This window comes from Pseudonaja textilis, chromosome 9 (assembly GCF_049901715.1).
Source record: "Pseudonaja textilis isolate UNSWEBS1 chromosome 9, rPseTex1.2, whole genome shotgun sequence".
NCBI lineage: Eukaryota > Metazoa > Chordata > Lepidosauria > Squamata > Elapidae > Pseudonaja > Pseudonaja textilis.
The window spans coordinates 15,114,774-15,136,455 of record NC_141998.1 but is presented as its reverse complement, the minus strand read 5'-3'; the positions used below and the strand labels follow the sequence as shown (position 1 = coordinate 15,136,455).

At 41.4% G+C, this 21,682-nt stretch overlaps 1 protein-coding gene across 4 annotated transcripts in view; it reads left to right on the top strand.

Annotated features, from left to right (window-relative positions):
* SLC37A2 (solute carrier family 37 member 2) overlaps nt 1–17,952 on the top strand; it is a 38,574-nt gene extending 20,622 nt beyond the window's left edge. Inside the window, exons 6-20 of one of the 4 annotated variants that reach the window (XM_087939001.1) lie at nt 4,052–4,128; nt 4,896–5,062; nt 6,331–6,368; nt 6,623–6,790; nt 7,845–7,935; nt 8,792–8,854; nt 9,418–9,503; nt 10,044–10,092; nt 10,321–10,394; nt 11,340–11,418; nt 12,222–12,319; nt 12,611–12,675; nt 14,999–15,046; nt 15,462–15,537; nt 17,272–17,412. In XM_087939001.1, coding sequence (XP_087795127.1) covers nt 4,052–4,128; nt 4,896–5,062; nt 6,331–6,368; nt 6,623–6,790; nt 7,845–7,935; nt 8,792–8,854; nt 9,418–9,503; nt 10,044–10,092; nt 10,321–10,394; nt 11,340–11,418; nt 12,222–12,319; nt 12,611–12,675; nt 14,999–15,017 — 1,074 coding nt within the window. In that variant the 3' untranslated portion in view covers nt 15,018–15,046; nt 15,462–15,537; nt 17,272–17,412. Of the gene's footprint in view, nt 1–4,051; nt 4,129–4,895; nt 5,063–6,330; nt 6,369–6,622; nt 6,791–7,844; nt 7,936–8,791; nt 8,855–9,417; nt 9,504–10,043; nt 10,093–10,320; nt 10,395–11,339; nt 11,419–12,221; nt 12,320–12,610; nt 12,676–14,998; nt 15,047–15,461 lie in introns of all 4 variants that reach the window. The other 3 variants (XM_026718021.2, XM_087939003.1, XM_087939002.1) reach the window with 3 other exon arrangements.
* The last annotated feature ends 3,730 nt before the right edge of the window (nt 17,953–21,682 follow it).

Sequence of the window (21,682 nt, the reverse complement as noted above, 5' to 3'; positions counted from 1 at the left end):
TTGGTTATGGATCCTTGGGTGGCAGCTGTGTTTTGTTCTCGTGGGTTTTCCCTCTCCCTGCTGTGTCATAGGAAACTGGAACACAGAGATGTTCTGGCCTGTGGGTGTAGCAATCACGTGCACTAAAGGCTGGACAAACAGAAAGCAGATATATTTAGCCCCTGGAAAGAATTAGATGGAATCTGATTTTCCATCCAAGGCTCATTTGTGAACATGAGACAAATCCTCACAGATGAGGTGTTTCCAGATGGTGTCTGGCCATTCTAGTCCCATGTTTATTTATAATTAAAAATCATGATTCAGGAATATTCCTTCTATGTACCCTCCTGTTTGTGAGAGCAGTGACCCCATGGCTTTTCTCTAGGTTTATCTGTCTGCTTTATTTTTTTTTAATTAAAAAAAAAATCCTGAAATTGAATGAAAAGTTGTGATCAAAGGCAATGTGGAATCCTCCTCTATTTCTTCCTTGATGGATTTTTTTGAAGCTAGAAAAATGTTCTCTATTTAGAGAGAGAAAAAGAACTGAAGAAATAATGACTGAGTAGTAGAAGATGGTGATGACCTTGAACAAAATAATTCACTTTGCCTAGTCTAATTCATGATAGTAACTGTAGCAAAACATGTGGTTTGTATGCAGCCCATAATTAAAATACTCCTGATGTTCCATAACCAGTTTTCCATTGAATTACACCTGAGACTATTGTCCGTGAATAGTTCCTATGAATCATTCCATCATTTCATCTCGTTGTTTCTCTCTGTGGATTTGGGCCAGATTTTGCCACCTGTCAACACAAACCCTGTAGCTGAATCTATCAGGAAGTCAGACCAAAATCTGCTCCCCCCCCACTTAAAAACTCCAAATGCTGCCTATTTGATGTTATGTATTATATGCCATCCGATTCTACTGTGATTCTGGGAAGCATCCTACATTAATTACCAATCATTTTTAAAAAAATTAAAAATATAAACCAAAGAGTGGGGGGAAACAGCCTCCAGATGCCACGCCCCCTTCAAACTCTGTAACAGGGGTCTCCAAACTTGGCAGCTTTAAGACTTGTGGACTTCAACTCCCAGAATTCTCCAGCCAGTTATGCTGAAGTTCACAAGACTTAAAGTTGCCAAGTTTGGGGCCCCCTGCTCTAAAATAACCCTAGGTAACCTACAAGTTGCTCACCACCCACCCTAACTCAAGGCTTGGCAGAAGACAGTCAGCCTTTCTAAGTAGATCAGACAGGAAACACAACCAGATGAAACAGAGTCTGCCAAGTCTGAAAGTACAGGCCTTCCGCCGTCCCTTTTCTCAGCCTGATAAAGTAGGAAGGATTCTTACTGAGTTAATTTTTCTGCCCTCTGCCATTAGGTAGTTGTGGGTTCCCCACAGTTGTATCTGATCATTCCCAAGGCAGCGCCTCTCCACTCCCTGCCCCTGATCATTCTAAGGTTTTAAATTGGGGGAGGGAATAAGATCCTGTGAATCTCTTGGGGGGGGAGCGGGGGGTGTTGTTCCAGAGAACAGGCACTGCAACAGAGAAGTCATGCTTCCTAGTCCTGTTAGGTGATAATGGTCTTCTACCTCCAGGGGAACTTTGAAACAGGAAGAGTTGCAAAGTCCCCCCCCCCCCAAGCTCTGAAAGAAGGGGATGGATGGCTTTATGCCTGGTCCAGAGACGAATCTTTTTGCTGTGGTGTGCCAAAAGCGATAGTGTGCGTGTGTGCTAGCACCCACAATGCAATGCACCCTGCACATGCGCGTGCAACACCCACCCAGCGAACCTATGGCACATATGCCACAGGTGGAACATAGAGCCATTTGTACAGGAACACGAGCCCCAGCCAAACTTATCTGCACTGCACATGCGTGCTCCTCCCAGCTGATTTTCGGCCTGTTTGAGGCCTTTTTTGCCCTCCCAAAGGGTTGAGGAAAGCCTCTACAACCCTGGGAGGCCGAAAACCAGGCCCGTTTTGGTACTTCCGGTATTTCCAGAAGGCTCGTTTTTGGCCTTACAAGGCTGCAGAGGCTTTTCTCGACCCTCCGGGAGAGTGAAAAAGGCCTCAAAATTTCAGCTGGGAGGCGCACGCATGCGCAGTGCAAGTAAGTTTGGCTGGGGCTCGTGTGCCTTGTACAAATGGCTCTGTGTGCCACCTGTGGCATATGTGCCATAGGTTTGCCATCACGGGGCTAGGCCATCCACCCTGTACACTTAAAAAGGGCAGCCACAGGCAGAAGGCCATGTCCATTTATAAAGGGCCCCTGCTGCGATTGCTGCATAGAAACAAGAAGCAGGGAGGAACTGAGGACTTGAGAAAGGCAGCAGCTGGGGGTTTGGAGGGGGGGCAGCATTAGGAAAAGGCTCGAAGGGAGTGACGTTTGATGTTTGTCACTTGCTGGAAAAAGAGCCCCTGCTGAGTCACCCAACCGCAGCTGTTGGAGAAGGAAGAGGAGGAAGAATGCTGCAGCCACCACAAAGCAGGGACTATGGAGGCCCTGAAAGTTGTACCGAGATCTGCCACGGCTGTTTCACCGGGCTGATAGCCACCTAGAAATCCCTGAGGAACCCAGTTCCTGGCCAGTGCAGAGGCCTTGAGCAACCTCCCTTTCGAGCCAAGTGAAGTTCTACCTGTTTTCCAGATCTCCTTGCCTTTTTCTTTCAGGAGATCGAAGCGGCATCTACAGCACTCTTCCTTCCCTTTTCCACACCCCCAGAACATCGTTCTGTGAGCTCTGGTGGGCTGTGATGCAGAGTCCCGCTCCCTGCTATTTTTGTAGCTTGTTAAGCAAGAAGTCCCTAGTTTTTCCATCCCATTGCCCAAAACTCTCCTAGTGATTTGACATGACTACATTTTTCCAATCACACATTTTCCATCTGGTTACTTATTTAGCTACCCAGTGAGGGAATGTCTGCCTCCCATTTAGGGTCATTTGGGGTGTGGGGGGGTGGGGGAATTGGCTTCGTCTTTGCTTTCCCCACCTTCCTTATTGCTCTCCTCCAAGAGCAGTCCTAGCAGTCCAGAGTTTTGCAGCGTTAATTCAACGCCAGAAAAATAAACCCAGATGGCTGATGCTTCATTTAACACATCTTTATAAACATAATAAGTAGATTTTACAAACCAGTTGTAGATTTCTCCAACATGGAGCAAACTCAAACAGAAGCATGTTGCAGGTATCTTCAGTAGCAAGGTAGCTTCTCTTTTACTTTAGTTCAGCAGGCCAGCAAGAGGAGAGAAGCAGTTTCTTCTTCAATAGACAGACCCAGAGCCCAACGCAGCTGCAGAGTTGCAGAGCTTAATATAGAGCCACACCTAGGCTACTTTTAGTTTCAGTTTACAAACTGTCCTCATTGGCTGGCTTAGTTGCTATGCCTATTCATTGGCTGACCTTGTTACCAAGCTCTATTCCAGACCATGAATATACTCTGAGATGGCCCACTAGTAACTTCTTACTTGCTTCTTTAAAGTTTACACTGTCATTGCGTGTTAATCTTTAGGCTGCCCCAAGACATTTAGAGTACTTTTCCTTGCAAAAGATTAAAAAAACAACCCCTCCCTCTCTAGAATCAGTGTCCTCGACTTATAACCATTTGTTCAATGACCATTCAAAGTTACAACGGCACTGGAAAAAGTGATTTACGACCATTTTTCACACTTACAACCATTGCTGCATCCCCAGGGTCCTGTGATCAAAATTCAGATGCTTGGCAGGTGACTCATATTTATGACGGTTGCAATGTCCCAAGGTCACACGGTCACCTTTTGCAAATGTCTGACGAGCAAAGTCAATGGGGAAGCCAGATTCACTTAATAACCTTGCTACCTAACTTAATAACTGCTGTGATTCACTTAACAACGGTGGCAAGAGAAGTTGCAAAATGGGGCCAAATTCACTTTTATCAACTGCCTCACCTAGCAACTGAAATGTTGGGATGGATTGTGGCTGTACTTCGAGGACTCCCTGCAGATGTCTGCAGATGTGTGTGAGAGAGAGTGAATGCATACATGTAAAAAGCATGTTCTTCAGCCGTTAATTGGTTTTCCCTCTCGTGCCCTCTCTTAGATCCTGAATGGCTTGGCTCAGACGACCGGTTGGCCATCAGTGGTGACGTGTGTCGGCAACTGGTTTGGAAAGGGGAAGTGAGTTTGGTTTCTTCATGCCTCTCAGATTGTTGTTTGCTTTCCAATCTCGGTTGCTTCATCTCATATCTCTAGACGGGAGGTCTTTGATTTGTTCCCACACAGACAGGAAATGCAGCCCTGCGCAGTTAAATGGGACGGTGGTTTGATTGATTGCCTGGTGTCTTCTTATGCTTTGCATGCTGCCCTGTGGCTTCTGCCCTAAAGGAGAGCTGCTGCAGTGACTCTGTGAGATGCTTTTCAGATGATTGGTCATTGGAAACCAGCTGACAAGCGTCATTGCTGGGCAGTGATTTGAACTCGGATCGCTCAAATCCAAGCTGAACTCAAATGGGTTGCAAGGCTGCCCCGGTTTTTCAGCCTCCAGAGCTGCATTTGGCCTTTCAATGTTATATAAAGGATATAGGATACATGATAAAGGCAGAGCTGGAGCCAGAACACTAATTAAACGATACTTAATTAAATTCACTTTTTGCTTTTTTAAAAATTTAATGCCATGTGAATATGTGCCACCCAGATATCTGGGGCATTAGTTCTCATCAGCCCCAACCAGCATGGTCAGTGGTAAAAGGTGGTGGGAGCTGTCAGTCAAAAATTCTGGGAAGTTTACCTGTAGCTTGAAGCACTGGTCCAAACTGCCAGAGAGATTTCACGAAACCGACTCCCACAAAGTGCTGAAAACTGCACAATGTGTGGGCTCCCACCTGCCTCAGAGAACTGAGTCAAAAAAGACAGAAATTTGCCGTATGTCTTTTGTTTCTTGCCAGGCGAGGTTTAATCATGGGCATCTGGAATTCACACACATCTGTTGGGAACATCTTGGGGTCCTTGATTGCTGGCATCTGGGTCTCCAAGGCATGGGGACTGTCCTTCATTGTACCTGGAATCATTATAGCCTTCATGGGTGTTCTCTGCTTCCTGTTCCTCATTGAATGTAAGTCTTGTATAAAACAGAACCACTCACTTTTTGCATGATAGGAAATCCAATTTGCTTTGGTGGTTTGGTGATGGGCAGTGACCGGGGCCTGGCATTATTGCTGGAGGTCAAAGATTTGCTGCTGTGCTTTTCTTAAATATCTGTGCCACACTGGGAACGCCGAGGTTGCTCAGATTAAACTTTATCATAATGGCGTTTTGTGATATTGTCACAAAGTCTGTTCAGAGTAGTGTTAATATTCCTTGCCTTCAGCCCGGCATCTTCTGAATAAAAGGTAACTTTTAATTGTAGCAGTCAGGATTCCCAAGATGTTGTATTGTAACCAACTTCCTCCCTATTCCCAAAGTGAAAAATGTGTGGAATGAGGTTAAAACCCTTAATTTTCCCCTTCAGCAGAGATTGGCCCTGAAAATTACCTTTTTTAGCTGAAATGTCTGCAGTGCTAAATATCTTAATATGACCCAGGAGAAAACAAATAATCCAGTTCAAATGAATGGCATCTAACTAATAAGGGTTTTGCTAGAGAAATGATAGGTAAATAATACTTGGTCTAAATATGTGTAAATAACGTATTGTAAACGTAATGTAAATAGCGTATTGGCTGAATCAGTTTCTCAAATTGCAAAAAAGAAATAACAAAAATGCTACAGATTTAAAGAAAAGTAATTCTCACATTTTGGATCATGCAAGCCATAATTGTCATAACATCAACATGGAGAAATATCTTGATGATGTGCTAATGAGATCAGCTCAGAGAAGGTGGAGGCCTCTCATGTGCCTTATTTCATGGGCCACATTTATTTAAGTGGCTGTCACCACCTAGTGGCAGGTAACAACATCACTACGTTCTTCGCCAGAAAATTACTTGGATATATGTATTTTACCAGGAAACATAGGTAAGGCAGGCATGAAAAGTCAGCGCCCTCCTGCTCATACCCATGTGCTCCGAATCCATTGGTGATGTCCATTTTACTCTCCTAATTCACGGACTCTAACCCTAAGTGGAATGGGATTTTCCCATGTATTTTACCAAGAAAGGTAGATAATGGATCTTCAAAAACTCAGTGTCCTCATATTGATGCACTCTGAATCCATTGGCAATGTCCATTTTGCTCTCCGAATTCATGGAAACCTCACCCAAACCCTAACTGAATTTGTTGTTTATTATTTATCATTCCCTTATCTACCATATGTCCCTAATACCCTAATTTACCATCTGTCGTTAATTTCCAGTGAAATATACTTTTTGTTTCCATGTCTTTCAGATCCAGAAGATGTTGACTGCAGCCCTCCTCTTCACCATGTAAGTTTTATCTGGCAATAAATACATTTTGTTTGTCACAAAAAGTGGTCACACGACCCCAGGATACTGCAACGGTCATAAGTACATGCCAGTTGCCAAGTGTTCCAATTTTGATCCTGTGGCCAGGGGGGATGCTGCAATGGTCATAAGTGTGAAAAACAGTCATAAGTCAATTTTTCAGTGCCGCTGTAACTTCAAACAGTCACTAAACAATTGTAATTTGAAGACTACCATATATGTTTGTTTTTATACAGGAGACCAGTTCTGATGAGAAAGGTCTGGAGGCAGGACACTCCATCAGTGACAGGAGCCTGAATGTTTCTACCAACAGCCAAGAAAACATCATTGACATGGCGGAACATGCCAAAGACTCTGGGGAGGACCGAGAAGCCATCAGTTTCATTGATGCCCTCAAGATACCTGTGAGTGCAGTCCTTACCAGAGCTGTCAAACACTGTTGGCCACAGAGAAGGCTAAAAGAATGGATGTCCAACTTGCAACTTGTGGATGGCACTTAGAATCCACAATGATATCAAAGTGAGATCAGCATGTCATGACATCATCATGCAAATGATGTAGTTAAAACAATTGCGTGCTGATGTCATGACCTGGGGATTTCATTGGTTTCCCAACCAACACCTATGGAGGACAGATTAGATTTTGATCAGACTTAGATTTTGGTCTAAACCAAGTGCAGAGGGTATGCTTAGCTTTTCTCTCCGCATACAGACTCTCAGCTCTCAGTCATTTTGCTCTTCCTTGGAATTAATCCCAATAGGCAACCAATTTAAAAAGATCACGCCAGCATCTTTAGTACAGTGGATCTAATAGCAACTGCAATGCTGTTGATGATTTTGAACCAAATAAGATATTCACTCTCAGTGAGTGGCATGATGGCCTAGAGGTGAAGACACTCACTTCCCACTTCTAAGCAATGATAGATGTTTCTCTATCAGGATACAAAGAGAAAATATTTGCTGACAACTCCACATAGGCATCAGGAAGAGTATCCAGCCAGTCAACACTAGTTCGATTCAGTCGGCCCAACTCCAATCTGAATCAAGGGATTTCAAGGTTGTAAAAAAACAAAAGGGATATTCACTCTTAGCAAATTCCTCTTTGGGCTGGAGTGTAGATCAGAGGAGGGAAGATTAAATGTGGTGGAGGTCAAAAGGTTGAATCACTTCTCCTCTGTGATTGTCCTGACCTAAATTAGAGCATCTCTTAACAAAAATAAATGAACCAAAGAATTGCCTGCAAGACTAGTTTGGGTTTCCCCCCATGTTTATTTGTATTACTCAAATAAAAATTCAAAACTCACAAGCTTCATTTAAGAAAGATGAAACAGGAAATCAGGAAAGTTAGATCATTAATCTTCTGTAGTACATCAGATCTTGCTTTTTCTGCCTCCAAACTGATTTTGAGCATTTGCTAATGAATAGTTTCTCTCTCTTTGTCTCTCTCTCACCATTGCAGGGAGTGATTGAATTTTCCTTCTGCCTCTTGTTTGCCAAACTCGTCAGCTATACCTTTCTTTATTGGTTGCCTCTCTACATCGTGAATGTTGGTGAGTCAGGATCAAGTTACTTTTGATCCCCAAGTGACAGTATTGGTCCAGGAAGTTTTGACATACTTGAGCAAGTTTGATTTATGGTGTTTCCAAGGACTATTTTGACACATAGCTGTCCAACACATCAAATTTCAGCAGTTGCAGGCCAGCAAAATTTAATGACACAACTGCAGGACCTTGAAAGCTGTTGTGTCAACTCTAAATCAGGATTAAGAAATTCAGGAGGGGAAAAAAAACCCCACAGGGTCTTTCTCCTAGCATGGAAAATTCCAGACTCTGCCACAATTATTGCATGCTCTTGCTCATTCTGTGCCCAAACTCTCCCTGGATGCAGAATAAGCAAGTTAAATGTGACCCTTGGTTGGTGAAACATTAGCCAACGTATTAATAGGTATGTTACATGAGAAAAGTAATGCTGTGGTGGTAGGTGAATCCTTGTGTGCTAAATAGTTTCAAGTCAACTATTTTGGGACACACAGAGCTTCTTTAGATCAAAATAAATTGGGGATTTATCCAGCTTACTATTGTCGAGGTTGAATGGCCGTGACTCTTCATATTATCAACAGTAGTTTTCCCAGTATGGTTAATGAAGATCTTGTTTTTAAAAATTGAACGTTTGAGGAATTGGGTTCTTATGCATGTAATGCATTGTAGCTGTGGGTGCTGCTGATCCAAAGAAAAAAACCATGTTGGGGTTGCATACAGAGCATTTGTCAAATTTGGCTGCTTACTTCAAAACATTTTCCCCACTTTCAATCCTACATATTGCACAGCCCAACAAAGCATGTTCTCTGTCATGGATTGTTGACCATCATCCATTCATATTTATTCCTCTTCCTTTCTGTTATTGCAGCTCGCTTAAGTGCAAAAGAAGCTGGAGATATGTCAACTCTGTTTGATGTTGGTGGCATTATTGGTATGTTGGATTGATTTTGGTATGTTGCTTTCTTTTCATTTCTGCGTTAGAGTCTAGGAAAAGGGGTAGTGCTGGGGCTGTGAGTTGACAGTTTAGAGCAGGCATAGGTAGGAAGATTTTGGGTGGAAATTCCACCCAAAGAATTTGCAATCTTTGGATAGATTCTTTAGTGATTTGCAGATCATGAAGCATTTTTTTACTTCAAACTCTTTCCATGCATTTAAATTTAGATTGCTGAAATGAAAGTAGTGCCACCAAATCTTGGTTGGAAAAATCTGGGTAAACAATAGATGTCCGCCAGCAATTACACTTTTCTTCGTGTTTCTGCTGCCACTCCATTTCTGCAGGTAGCTCTGGCAGCTCTAGCGGAAAGTAGCTAGAAGGAGGAAAGGCTGGAATGAGTTTTTGTGTAAGGGGTCTAGGAGCTCAGGAAAACCCTGGAAAATAAAATTCTGCCCTGGAAAACAAAATTCTGAGCTTAAGGGTAGGATCAGCACCTGCCTTCCCACCAGCTCTTAGCTTTGGCATCTTCTACTGTGAAACCATGCCCTTTTGTCCTGCAGGGGGCATTGTGGCTGGTCTCATCTCAGACTATACTGGTGGCAGGGCCACCACTTGCTGCGCAATGCTTATCCTGGCGGCTCCCATGGTGAGTATTCCCACATCACCTTCAGGTTAATGAGTTTCTGTATCATTTTGGGAGGAGTAACTATGTAAGAAGATTGTTAGCTTCATGCAATATTCTTGTTGATCATTGATGGAAAAGCCAGTATTGAATTAAATAAACATTTCACTGGCAGTTTTTATACACTGCAATCTGATTTGTAAATCGTTCCATCTCATCATATGTTTTACCAAATAAGCCAGAGTTGGCTGGGGTTGTGCAACAAGCTAAGCACAATTCAAGCAACTTTGGCTAAGGCCCTAAAGCCCTTGTCCAACTTTTGGTTGGCTTGATGTTTTGAAGCAAAACTCCCACAATTGCTTGCCTTAAGCCATGCTGCTTGAAATTAATGGAAAGCTCAAAGAGTTCCAGATATTTTGTGAGGATTGTAATTATCAAAAATAACTGGCAATGTAAAAAGGGTCTGTTGCCATCACCCATTTGAGAAGGAGGCTGTGTTCCAGGTTCCTGGTGTGTTTTTCTTTATGGATGAATTCTTACTTGTTGCTTTGATTTTGGTTCCAGCTCTTTTTGTACAACTATGTTGGCCAAAATGGACTAGGTACATCCATAGGTAAGAATGCATTACTTTCTGGAGATTTTTGCTTACAAATGCATGTTAACTTCCCCCAAAAAAAAATCAGGACTGAGTCTCACATTACATTGACCTGTAAAGCAATATTTATTGTTTGAGCCAGACAGCCTTTTTGTTTGTAAGTCAAGGACTACCTGTCTTTAGCTGGAAAATAACCTGGTTAGGTTGTACAGCTGACATTCCTCCTCTTCCTTTTTTTTTCTTTAGCCATGCTCATTATCTGTGGTGGCCTTGTCAATGGACCCTATGCTCTCATTACAACTGCTGTGTCAGCTGATTTGGTAAGGATGAACTTATTCTTTATTCACTCCTACTTTTTTGCTTGCTTTCTGAGTCAGCCCTGGCAACACACAACTTTTAATCCACTCAGGTGCAGTTTTGCAGCCCTGCATTTGTGTGTTTGTGGATTTTTATTTCAGTTTCCCTGGGAGGGAGGTGATACTTTGCACAACTGTAATTTGGTGAATTAAAACGGTAGCCAAATTTCACATATGTATAATATGTACTTCATCCCTCATTTGACATCAAATGTCAAACACCCTGACTCCTGATATACGTAGCTAAGCATAAATACCTTGCATCTTCATCTGCTTTAAATTTTCTGTGCTTGGAATAAGATTTTACATGCATAGCACATTGGTTCATTTATTTGGGCACAGCTAAGGCATTTCTTTCCACCCAGTATAAACACGACATCTTGGATCAATGAATCTCAGGGGAATGGAAATTCTTGGCTTAAAGCAACCCATAGAAGTTGAAACTTGGAAGGAATTTGAAACTTGGCAGAGAGCTGATTCAATGCAATTCTATTTATCCAGCAGATATTCTGGAAAGGTTTTCTGATTCTCCTGTAGTAACTATTCATGTAAAAAAAATCTTTACTCTTCTTTTTGGCTGATTTTTATTGCACCAAGAATTACAATTGTCACTAGAAGTTGTAAAAGACAAAACACAGAAAAACAAAAGATATTACACTATATAGTAAACAAATTATCAGCCTTAGCAAACTTTTCGTGCCCTGAGTCCTTCATATAGGATTCAGAAGGCATTCCTTTGCCCATCCTGAAGAGTAAACTACAGCTGTTTACACCCATGGACAAATCAGGAGGATAAAATGTAAGATATTTTTGAGCTCTGTGAAATTGCACATGTACCACACTCATCATAATCTGTTCAAGCACTATTTTTCCTTTCCATTTGTTTATTCATTTTTTTGTCCACTCCAGGGTACTCATGAAAGCCTCCAGGGAAATGCGAAAGCTCTTTCCACAGTCACAGCCATCATTGATGGAACAGGATCTGTAGGTCAGTAGCCAGATGGCTGCCAATTTCATCCTTGATTGCGTTTTAAGAAACTATGGTTGGGCTTAGTAAAGATCTCAGCAAAATTGAGGGTTTTTCTCCCCCCCCCCTCTCTTAGGATCATAAAATGAGAAATGAATAGTAACCCTTTCCTTGCTTCATACAGGTAGTCCTTGAATTATGACTCAAATTCACAGAATGTCAAAACTGGATCATAAATAGCTTTGGGGGTATCCATTATAACAGTCATTAAGCAGTCAGTTGTAAGTCAAGGAGTACCAGTTCCTTGCTAATACAGTGTGATCCATTTTGAGTCTAAATCCACTCTTATGAATGGCTGACACATAGTCCTCATTGCCTGGTCCCAGAAACATTCAAACAGTTGCATATGCAGGGTTGTATGTTGACACACAGACTTTACACCTTTTCCTACGGTTGTGTCTGCATCTGAAAGAAGAACGTCTTGAACACATTAACTTGTCTAGTTGAAGCTCTCAAGTAATTCTCCACATTAAAAATGGCTCTCATGTTTGGATACCACCCAGAAGCTTCTCAAAAGCATTTCATTGTCCATCGTTTCCTTCAGAAGTCTAGCTAAGGACCTTGTCCCCACCTGGCACTTTATGTCATGATCTGTAACCGCATGCTTGTTGCCCCATTCCCCCTTCTTGCCCTCCTTGGGGACAGTTACTAAGCAAGGACTCCCAACTCTACTATCCTGGAAGGTGTGGACCATCTACATGACATGAGCTGGACTTTTGCTGGGCTTCTCAGTTGCTGATCTTTTGCGTGATTCCCATTTTCAGGGGCTGCTCTTGGACCTTTGCTAGCAGGTCTGATCTCCAGCTCTGGCTGGGATAATGTCTTCTATATGTTGATTTCAGCTGATGTTTTGGCATGTCTGGTAAGTACCTTTTCAGGAATTTTCTGCTCCCACTTAGCAGTCAGTTAAATTTGTTTACTTAAATGTGAATGGCAGAAGGTGAATTTATTGCACTTAAAAAAACAAAAACAAATTGGGGACTTGCATCATGAAATTTGGAAAGAAGCAATTAATAGAAGACAGTGTATTGGTTGGAGGAGCATGAATGCATTATATTAAAATAAACCAGATAAATGTATTCCATTGTAAATTTTTGCGCAGATCTCCAAAATTCATGGAACAAGTAATTTTGCGTATGTCCTCTGCTTTCAGCTCCTTTCACGAGTGGTATTCAAAGAAATTCGAGAATGGTGTGGCTGCTATACAAGAAAAAGAGGGTAAGTGTTTGAAAAAACCATGTCCCAGATGTTGATAACCTGTATTCTAATCCTTTGGAAAAGTTCCAGCACAAAATTCCTTGGATTTTCAACATTATGAATCTCATTTTGCTCTCCAAATTCATGGGCATCTAATCCTAACCTTCTAGCCATGAGATAAACAAACATCTCCCCTTTCCAAGCCTGTAATGTCCCCTTAATCTATTACCATATGTTCTTATAGCTTTTGTTTGACATTAACTCATCAATAGTGTTGGATACAAAATAACTTACAGTGTATGAGTATATTCACTATTTCTCTCTTCCTACTTAATGGAGAAAAAACGTGCAAATCTCAGGTATGTTTTTCCTTGCTGCAATACTTTTCCTTTCGTGGCATCTCTGAGTTCAATGCAGTTGTAGAAATTCTGTGAAAAAATTATGCTTCTGGTCTGGGGGCCTCTTTATATTTTAAAAATTACAAACGACAAAATAAAATGGCAGGAAGATTTGAGAAGTTCTGGCCTAGGCAGAGCTGACCTAAATGAGGAAAGAATTTGGCCCATTGTAAAGCAGCATTCCGTGAAACCCATGGCTAATTCTGAAATAACATGCACGTTTGATAGTAGGTTGTCCCCTCCAACACACACAATATAGTGATGTCAGATGTGCTACTGTGTTTTCAACACAAGCCTGAACATGTTGAATTCAGCATAGAACTCAATTGAGTAGGTCACCAATTTCAGGTTGTTTGTTTTGCTAAACCCGTCACTCCAAACTTGTTGTTCAACAGGTGTACTAAGCTTCATTTTCTTAAATTCTAAACAGTTTGGGGATGAATGTCAAAAGTCCAGTAGTTGGAAGGCAAGAATTTGGGGAAGTGTACTCCAAATCACGCCTATTCAGAGAGGGTGGTCTCCCTTTTTACTAGAGCCCCTTAATTAGTTCACCCAGAAATAATGAATTCTATGAATTTCAACTTGAGGCAACTTTACACAAGACATCTTGGAAAATAATTAGCATTACTGCAGACATGACTTTGTCTGAACAATCTTCAGTGTTCCATGATTATGCTTTGTGTGCTAACAAATCACCTACCAAAGAATGTTGATTGTTTATTGTCAAGATAAGCAGCTGAGATGAACAAATTGAGTAATTTAAAGCACTGGTTCTCAACTTTGATCCTCCCAAGAAAGGCATGGACCATCTTTATGGAAGACAGTGTTCTAGTTGGATTAGATATTTAGACATGGCCAACTTAATTATCAAACTTCCCAGTCGTGTACTATATCTATTCCATTCTTGCTTGGCCTTCATTTTATCATACTGACTATTTTTCATCTAAGGAACACTAAGGAACTTCAAAAGCCTTCTACATCTTACTAGGTGCATCTGAGGCTCTATATCCTAATCTCCTAATTTTGTTCACATTCAGGATTCAAGCCAGACCACCAAGTGTTTTCCATTCTAGTCCTGTTCCCTAATTTTCCTTAATAATTTGTGGCTACCAAGCATATTTGGAAGTTCAGTGATGGATTGCAAGTCCCTTGTAAAGGAGAAGAAAGGAAGAAAGAGAAATTGAATCTTTCCAAGATGAGGATCATTCCTTCTTGTTCATCAGTGACTTTGCTTTGGCTCACCTACCTTCCTTCCTTCCTTCCTTCCTTCCTTCCTTCCTTCCTTCCTTCCTTCCTTCCTTCCTTCCTTCCTTCCTTCCTTCCTTCCTTTCTTTCTTTCTTTCTTTCTTTCTTTCTTTCTTTCTTTCTTTCTTTCTTTCTTTCTTATATTTTTATACTGCCTGGTTTAAAAAAAACACAATATCTAGCAGTTCCCATCACACTTCTGCCAGCATTTGTTCCCTGAGTCTGTTATTAGAAACAGTGATGACATATTGTTCTTCCTTCTTTTTTCAACTGACTTTTGTCCTCAGTCTAGGAGCATCTGATTTAAATCTTTTCTTTAAATCGGGGCATAATTTACTAAGCAGGGCCCATTTAGTAAGTTATGCCCTGATTTAAAGGGTAGTTTTAAGGTTTTAGATTTATCCACAAGCAAGGCACCACCAAAAGAAAGACACTGTCTTTGAGGGTCTCTTGTCTAAGCAAGCCAACAGGTGCAGCTCAAGACCTCTGGCTAACAGGAAAGTTACTGTCAGATGTTGCTTGGGTGAATGCTCCCGGGAGAGACAGGGATCAGTGTGAATTGCCTTTTGCTGGGAACAGTTAGCACAACCATTGAGAACCACTACTTTACAAGCAAAGAAGCCTGCTGAGTATCTTCTCCATATGCTTTTCCATCTTGCTCCAAGATACCTGGGTCCATTTTGTGTTAATTATATTTGCAGGTCAATCACCATTTTTTGAACAGTCATGCTCTGGGGCCATAAATCCCGGTAAGTTATTATTTCAAGCCCCTGGTGTGCCTTAATAGGTCTCTTGGCTTTTGGTGTCTTGGTTCCAATCCTTAAAGATGTTCTTGACCTTCTATACCTTCTTGGAATCTTGAGTATCTGGTGGTGGAGCAAAATCAAAATGTCTGAGAAAGAGCCTTGTACAATGATTAGTTCTTGGGCTGTCTGCACTCTTTTCTTGATAAAGGAAGAACTGAACCTCAAGCTCCTGATATCTTCTTTTCCTGCCTTTTGAATGCTAAGCCTAAAATGCAGACGTGACTCTTGAGTAGGATGTGTGAGTGGCACCATTTGGCCTTGGCTGGGACCCTGAGAGGTTCTCCCAAGGTCTTTCCCACATACCATTAAACCATCTGAGCTGATGATATTTCTAATTGTAGCCTCTTGCATGTTGCAGCTTTAAAGAATTCTGATGTGGTCTGCCTGGCCATTGGAGTCCACTGAGGCAAGAAGAAAACAGCATTGCCAAGAAGGTTGGTTTGTTGCCCCACCCACATAGCTCATGTGGGACGAATTAATGATGCTCTCATGTGCTCCAGAGACAAAACTCTCCTACAAAAAAGCTAGTCCGGTCAATCACTGGCTTCACCTTCAGTTTTTTAAAATGATTGACGATGGAAAGCAGGGAGAAAATACAACAAGAGAAAAAGAATGGGCATATTTGGGATCCAGGTGGAGTCCCCAGACCTTGGTTTTTCTATCAGTTGCCAGATGCATTCCATTTTTTTTTATAATATTAAAAACAGAGGAGCAATCCAGGATTCATTTCTCTACCTGGAGGAAGAAAAAGCTGCAGTCCTCTTGTAATTGCTGCTTCTTCCACAGTCCTATTTTTCATTTCTGGAGATGTTTTTATTTTATGCAAAACCACTGCCAAGTGTTTAATTTGAATTACAAGGACAACCCAGGGAAAAGAGGTTTCCTCTTAAGCCAAACACTTTTTTTTATACTAAAAATTGTGTGTTAATGACAGCTATTTCTACTACAAGGACATGAAGCTCAATGTAAAATAATACCACGAGCAGAGGCCATCACAGGGTGGCCTCAGACTGACGCTAATAAACTGTCCTTAAACTCAGAAAGTGAAACTTGTGTTGTAGGGGTGAATAACATTTGGGAGGGAAAGGCTGGTGAGTTTCAGAAAGTGAGACATGGGAAGCATTTTTTTTTGAACCTGCACATATAAAGGATATCTCGGAAGAAGGAGACAACAAGCCACTTCCACAACTCTGTCAGAAGACCAAATAATCCCATTGTCTATTCCTACTTTATGTCTCCTACAATACTTGAAATATCTTCAACTGGAAAGCCAATGGGAGGCTAATGCAATGATTTCTTCTTATTGAATGGAGGCTCCTTTAGAAGAAATGTTCAATATTCTAACCTCCCCTGCTTGCAACTGGTCAGTCGCAATTGGTCAAGTGCGATCAAAAATTCTTGGACCAACTGGATTTAATTTGGATGGAAAGGAATGACCCATCTTCATTGAGCCAGACTTGAGACTTTGTGCGTCTAATCTCTTTTTCCATATCTCACACCAATATAAGAGAGCTGCTGCTCTTGATGGAGGCAACATGGCCAACATGTATTTTGCTGTAAGCTCTGTTTATTTCCAATTGTCTCAGGGCAAATAATTATAGTGGGAAGTATTCACACTGGATGTTTGGAAGAATAGTCAGGTCAGCAGAATGGGGGTTTCATTCTAATCTGGAAAATACCACATTCCTCTGGGGTTGTGTTTGAGTTTGTTGAGGGTGGCCTGCAAGGTAAAACACCTGTCTTCTGATCATCCATTGCACAGAGATTCCTTAAGAGTGAAGATGTGAAGGAATGCAAGGTTTAGGTCTATGTGGAGCTCCCATTCTGCTTTTGTTAAACCTTGTCATCTAATGTTATGGAAAAGAGTTTTTCTTCCCTGGAGAAGAAAATGCTAGTCAAATTCTCCTAGGAAATGAATACAGGGTGCTTTCATTTAACTCAGTTATCAATTGGCCGGGGATGTGTTTTGTCTTTCAATAAGTACAGTCATTGTATTTTCAGTGGACTTTAAGTGGTTTAGGGAACCACTTAAAGAAAGACATACAATAGAAACAGCAGTCCAGTTTCTATTGCATTTCTTTCAAGTGGTCCCCTCCAGCTCTCTAATTAATCTCAAATCACAATGGAAGGCCTCATGAGGGGAATTTCATATTAGGATTTTTTTCCAGATTAGAGAGTGAAGTCAACCAAGGAAGCCGCAGAAGGATCAAAAGGGCAGTGTTTGGTGAAGTTCAGAAGAGAATAAGTTCAACAATGCCAAGTCAAATTGGAAAGTTTTTCAGCCAAATAATAAATATCATGAACTCCATTAGCAAAGTTTATGTCATAACAACACTGATAGGCTTTAGATCAGAGGTATCCAAACTTTAGCAGCTTTAAGATCTGTTAACTTCAAATCCCAGAATCCCCTAGCCTGCTATGGAAGAATTCTGGGAATTGAAGTCCACGAGTCTTAAAGTTGCCAAGGTTGGACACCCCTGCTTTAGATTAATACGAAGCTCTGGATAGTTTGTGTAGTGATTACCATTTTGTATGTAGAAGAACTTGCTGGTGATGAAATCTTGTGATGTACTAGTTCCATTCGTGTAACAAGTAAAGACTCACCATGAATTTTATTTATACTGTAGCCTCCTTTGGTCACATTTGCGGAGGTATGAGAATAATATCCAAGTCTAAAGTAGGCGAAACTCATTCCTTAGCTTGTCTGTGTATTTCAATTTTTAATTTCAGTGGTCTGATTCATAGATCATACCAAGCCTGTCATTTGTTTGGTTTGGGCATAGCACTTTAAGTGAATTCTGTAATTGGTTCAGAAGCCACAATTAAACAGTGGCTTATTGTGACTAAAACTACAGCCACCTCAGTTGCTTGATTTCTACAGTGAACAGTTCCAACCACCATTGATAACGTAATAGCGAATTGTAAAAGGTCCCTGGACTTGCCCCTGAGCTCACCATCCTCTCTTTTTGTTCTGAATGTCTGTTTAGCTTCTTAAATACCATTGAATATCCTCTGTGGATACCTTTGTTATGCATTAAAGGAGAGTTGGAATCCTCTAGATCAGGGGGGGGTCCAACCTTGACAACTTTAAGACTTGTGGACTTCTGGCTGAGGAATTCTGGGAGTTGAAGTCCACAAGTCTTAAAGTTGCCAAGATTGGACACCCCTGCTCTAGATGAAGTGCCATTTATATGATTGGGTATCAGCTCATCAGGGTGAATCTAAGTATAAATAACAGATTTAACAAAGTTGGACGGGACCTTGTAGGTCATCTAATCCAACCCCCCTGCCCAAGCAGGAGACCCTACGCCATTTCTGACTGATGGCAGTCCAGTCCAGTCTCTTCTTGGAACCTTCCAGTGATGAAGCTCCCACAACTTCTGAAGGCAACTTCTGTCCCATTGGTTGATTGCTCTCCCTGTCAGAAAATTTCTCCTTATTTCTATTATCCTTGTCCTCCTCAATCTACCATGAAGAATGCAGCCCAGAAGGCATTTAAGGACACCTAGACCAAGTAGCCCCAATTTCTAGAATGACTGAAAAAGTGGGCAAGGAGGAAATTAGCAATTGAGGTTTGCTTTTGATAAAGTCCAGAATAACAACTGTTAGTAATTATAATGTAATATGCTATGTCCTCATATACAAGTTTTAAGGTATTACATGGACTGGAAATAAATTAAACTTTTCAAAGCCTCCTTCATCTAAAACAGGGGTGTCAAACTTAATTTCATTGAGGGCTGCATCAGGGTTGTGTTTAACCTCGGGCGGGGAGCGGGCGGGATAGGTGTGGCCAGCTCCACATCATTCATGTCAGGGCCACCTGTGGTGGCTAAGTCTAAGGCAGAACTTCCCCCAGACCCTCCCTCACTCTCATTATAATCTTCCTCCCTTTTCTTCTTTTTCCCTCCCCCTTCATTCTCCTTCCTTCTTCCTTGCCCTTTCCTTATTTTTCCTTGCTTGCTCTCTTCCCATCTTTTCCTTCCCTCTTTCCCTTTCTCCTTTCCTGTCCCTTCTTGCATGCTCAAATGCAAAAGGAGAAAAACATTTCTCCTTTTGTTTTCTTTTTAGTTTGTTTTGCTAGCCCCCTGCCAGCGAAAAGGGAGCTCAGGAAGGGGGGCGCGTGCAACCCTCCCGAGCTCCATTTTCGCCGGCAGAGGCACTAGGGGTTGGTCCTTTGCTGTTCCCAGGGTGGCCCTATGGGCCAAATCTAAGCACTCTGTGGGCCACATCCGGCTTGCAGGCCTTGAGTTTGACACCCCTGATTTAAAAGAACCCAAATGTTTATGAGCCATTTTGTTAGAACTAAGATTGCAATCAAGCCCAACAGCTCTCCACTGTTATTATTAAACACGATAGGTGCCAAATATAGTGTTTATGCGCAGTACAAACGTATATGGCATAACTGAATTCCCCTCCTTGGAGTTTAGCACACAGAGTAACATTTGTTCTTGATGTGGTTTTATAAAGCCAGATTCCACCAGTAAAAACCAGGAGATGAAGGTGGAAGAAGGATTATACTGTTAAGATGGGATTTATTTGAAACAAATCTGCTAAATAGAAAATGGGCCATTGGAGCTCTCTGGTATGTGAGAAAAAACTGGAGCAGAAAAAAATGCATTGAATTGTGTTAGATTTCCATCAACTTCTGGGTCAAAAATGGTCTGCCAAGAAGGACTGTTTGGAGCTGAAGGATCCTTCCAAACGTTGACGCAGGAGAAATTTAAAAAAAAAAAGTGGCAAAGAGAGTGATGAGCACCATCCCATCCTCACTTTTGCCCTGTTTGTCTATTTCCACCTTCAAAATAAATAACTGATGGGTAGAGCTATCAGTTCCTTCAATACCTCAGGGCAATACTGAACACTCTGGATGATCAATCAAATTGTTTCTGTTCAAACTCCAGGTCTTACAAATTGCAGTACATCACAAGGAAAAGAAATCGAGAAAATAGATATTGGAGTGGTGATTCTAACTATCCTCACTAGGTGGCACTGCTGTTACGAGAACAATCTTAAGAGTTTAGGGAGACCTTCCAGGGTTGTCAAATTAAATGCATTTCCAAGGATCAAACATCTGGGGCGGAAACCGAACAACTCATTATACATTGGGTGAAGTGTCCTTTTGTCTTTTGCAAATTTACTTTGAATTAATTTCATGGTGTTACCCCAAATCCTAGCCTTACAAAAGACCGTATAACATTTAAAATTGTCAATTTTTCTTACACTAAAAATACATTTCTTAAATGTTGATCAAATTCCTTATTATTTTCATCTTCATGAGATAGTGCCAAAAACAGTAATCTTTCTTCAAAGAGGACTGACCCCTGGATCATTCGTGATTGGCCTTGTCTTCACCTCTTCCATCTCTGCAATTTGTTATTTTATTTCTTTCCTTTTCAATTATAAATTCGTCGTTCCTACAAGATATGCAGGTCAATTATAGTTTTACAGAAATGCTTACAATCAATGCAGAAACAACAGATTCACAAAATAGCTTTATTTTGATCCTCCACACACATAAACACTAAGCACACAAATGTACCAGCAATTGCAATGAAGAGTTTATTGTCCTGCAGAGAAATGATTCAAAACAGATACATTTAAAGAGAATTATTATGCTGGCAAGAACCAAGGATATTAGCAATGAAAATTGTGAAAACTTAAACAGAGGTACCTCATGTGACAGTTGTACAAAAATATACCCTTTTTTTGCAGAAATTTTCTGTAGGAAAAATTTTCCCAACCCAGACTTTTCATTGCTTCCTTCAGATATGACCAATGAAAAAGGTTAATGGATGAAGTGGAAGTGTCCGTGGATAAATTGCTTGTTGAATGACCTGCATGTAGAGTTGCTTCTGTCTGGTTTCTTTCAGCATATGAGGAAGTCTCCCGGATTTTTTTGACATCCTTCCTTGCCTCTTGCCTTCTGCTAGGTATTTGTAGCTCAGTTGTTTACTTGCATTTGTAGTTTTAATATAGTGAGCACAGATGCAAAATGGATTTTTTTTAAAAAAAGCTCCCTCATTAGAAGTCGGGAAAGCTGGAGGATACCCCAAGATTTGTAAAAGAACAGGCTTCAGAGGAAGCAAAATCTGAATGGGGGGTGGGCACAGTAGATCATTGAGGATCCAGCATCGTGGTCTACCCCTGCCTCTTAAGAGATTGGACTGGGGTAGGATTCTACCAGTTCGCACCTATTTGGTAGAATCAGTTGTTATCATTCTAAGCAGTTCGGAGAACTGGTTGTTAGAAGAAATTACTGGCCTAATCCTGTAAGGAAGGCAGGAAGGAAACATTCTGGTTGTTGCATACAGAAACTGCCTCTCCGTTAACCCTTATTACATTCTTTGCAGGACTAGACTTCCTGTCTCAAGAACATCTCTGGAGTTTTTTTCCCCTCCTTTGCTGGTACTTTGCTTGTGTGGAGTGACCATTCAAAGTTACAATGGCACTGAAAAAAGTGACTTATGACCATTTTTCACACTTACGACTGTTGCAGCATCCCCACAGTCATGAGAGGCCAGGCGAGGAGATATGTGCCTCAATGTGAGTGAAGTTGAGTTGGCCATGCCCAGCCAGTCA